General features: G+C 71.6%; 1 protein-coding gene across 1 annotated transcript; it reads right to left on the reverse strand.

Moving 5' to 3' along the window:
- Window positions 1-620: 620 nt before the first annotated feature.
- SOX21 (SRY-box transcription factor 21) lies at window positions 621-1468 on the reverse strand. The gene has a single exon (XM_088523349.1). It carries the CDS (start codon window positions 1452-1454, stop codon window positions 621-623), a length of 834 nt encoding a protein of 277 aa, XP_088379475.1. The 5' UTR covers window positions 1455-1468.
- Window positions 1469-2008: the final 540 nt, after the last annotated feature.

The raw sequence follows: 2008 nt of genomic DNA on the forward strand, positions 1-2008 counted from the left end.
ACGGCCCCGCAATATTTTTATTCCCTTTGAAAGGCATTCCACTTTTTTTTTAATTATTTTTCAGGTTAAAACTGACTCGACCGTGGGCAAAGTAATTCACAGAGTTTTCTTTTTTTTTTTCATTTTTTTTCTCTTTCCAACTCGAGACCGCGCGTTTGCACAGGGATATGAACACGAACAGCCCGGATTTCGGGTCCTCTCGCCGGCCCGCGGCTCCTGCGCCCGCGGGCAGCTCCACGTGCGCGCCGCGGAGCCTCCCCGCGTTTCTGCGCGCAGTTTTTCTGCCCCCCTCTCGCTCCCTTTGCGGCGCGGCCCGGGACTTTTGCGACTTCACGGCAGCACCGAGAGCGCCTATGGGAGAGGAGAGACCGGCGGAAGCGCAGACTTCCCGCGGCTCTCGGGAACAAGTACTTTTTTGGGGCGGAGGGCGGGTAGTTCTGTCTTTCTTTTTTTTGTCTTTTTCTCTTTTTTCCCCCCTCCCGTTTCTCTCGGCTGCATGCAACACACACGCGCGCTCCGGGGCGCGCGGGCCGGGGCCGCCCCCCGCTCGGCGGGCGCAACAGGTCGGCGCGGCGCCCCTGGGCGCGCAGCCCCCGCGCCGCGGGCCGGCCCCGCCGCGGTCATAGCGCCGCCGCGTAGGCGGCCGGGTAGGGGTCCAGCTGGGGCTTGCCCATGCCCGGCAGCAGGATGTAGGCGAGCGGCGGCTGCAGCCCCGCGCCGGGCCAGGCGCTGCAGTTGCAGGGGATCATGTAGCCCGGGTTGCCGGGCGAGGGGTGCGAGTGCGTGTGGCCCCCGCCCGAGGCGGCGGCGGCGGCCGCGGCCGCGGCGGCGCCGTGGAAGGAGCCGGCGCCCGCGTAGCCCAGCGAGGAGGCGTAGGGCAGCGCGGCGCCCGACGACGCCGACGAGGAGATCTCGGCCATTTTGGAGCCCAGGTCCAGCAGCGAGTAGGGGCTGCCGGCCGCGGCGGCGGCAGCGGCGGCGGCGGCGGCGGCCGCCGACTGCGGGAAGAAGACGCGGGCGGCGGCGGCAGCGGCGGCGGCCGCCGCTTTCTCGGGGTTGCCCAGGAGCGAGTCCGGCACGAGCGCGGCGGGCGCGGCGCCGTGGAGGCCGGCGCCCTTGAGCCCGTGCGGGGGCTCGTGCTCGCCCACGGCGCCCAGCCCGTAGGGCACGGGGAAGGCGAACTTGTCCTTCTTGAGCAGCGTCTTGGGCTTCCTGCGCGGCCGGTACTTGTAGTCGGGGTGCTCCTTCATGTGCATGGCGCGCAGCCGCTTCGCCTCGTCGATGAAGGGCCGCTTCTCGGACTCGGTGAGCAGCTTCCACTCGGCGCCCAGGCGCTTGCTGATCTCCGAGTTGTGCATCTTGGGGTTCTCCTGGGCCATCTTGCGCCGCTGCGCCCGCGACCACACCATGAAGGCGTTCATGGGCCTCTTGACGTGGTCCACCGGCTTGGACATGGTGCCGTCCCGGGGCGCCCGCTGCCGCCCGTCGCGTCGCGTCCCGTGCGCCCCTCAGGTGCCAGGGCTCCCGCGGGGGCCTCGGCGGCTCCTGCGCTCAGCGCCGCGCCGGGGCCATGGCGGCGGCCGCCGCGGGGCAGCGGGGCTCGGCTCGGCTCAGCTCAGCTCAGCGGCGGCTCCGCGCGCGGCTCCGCTGCGAGGCGCGCCGCGCCGCCCGCTCCTCGCGCATACTCGCCGTCGCGCCGCCGTCGCGGCCGTTAGAAGCCGTTAGAAGCCGTTGCCGGCTCCCCCCACCACAGGCGGCGGCGGCCCCTCCTTTCGCCCGCCGCCGGCCAAAAACTTCGGCAAGTTTCGGGCGGGCTCCGCCGCCGCGCCGCGCCGCTCGCCCGCGCTCCCCCTTCTCCGCCCGCCGCCAGGTCTCTCTGGGTTTTCTTGGCCGCGGACGCGGAGGGGCGGCGGGCGGGGAGGGAGCGGCGGGGGGCGGAGGGACGACGAGGAGGAGGAGGAGGAAGGAGCAGTGGGGGGGGGGGTTCCTCATGCAAATGCCGCGCCGG

This window comes from Tinamus guttatus, unplaced genomic scaffold (assembly GCF_059628265.1).
Source record: "Tinamus guttatus ecotype Peru unplaced genomic scaffold, ASM5962826v1 Tinamus_guttatus_pri_ptg000180l, whole genome shotgun sequence".
Classification (NCBI taxonomy): Eukaryota; Metazoa; Chordata; class Aves; order Tinamiformes; family Tinamidae; genus Tinamus; species Tinamus guttatus.

Excerpts from the sequence above, each read along its gene's own strand:
- SOX21 (XM_088523349.1), bottom strand. The coding sequence starts at position 1,454 with ATGTCCAAGCCGGTGGACCACGTCAAGAGGCCCATGAACGCCTTCATG.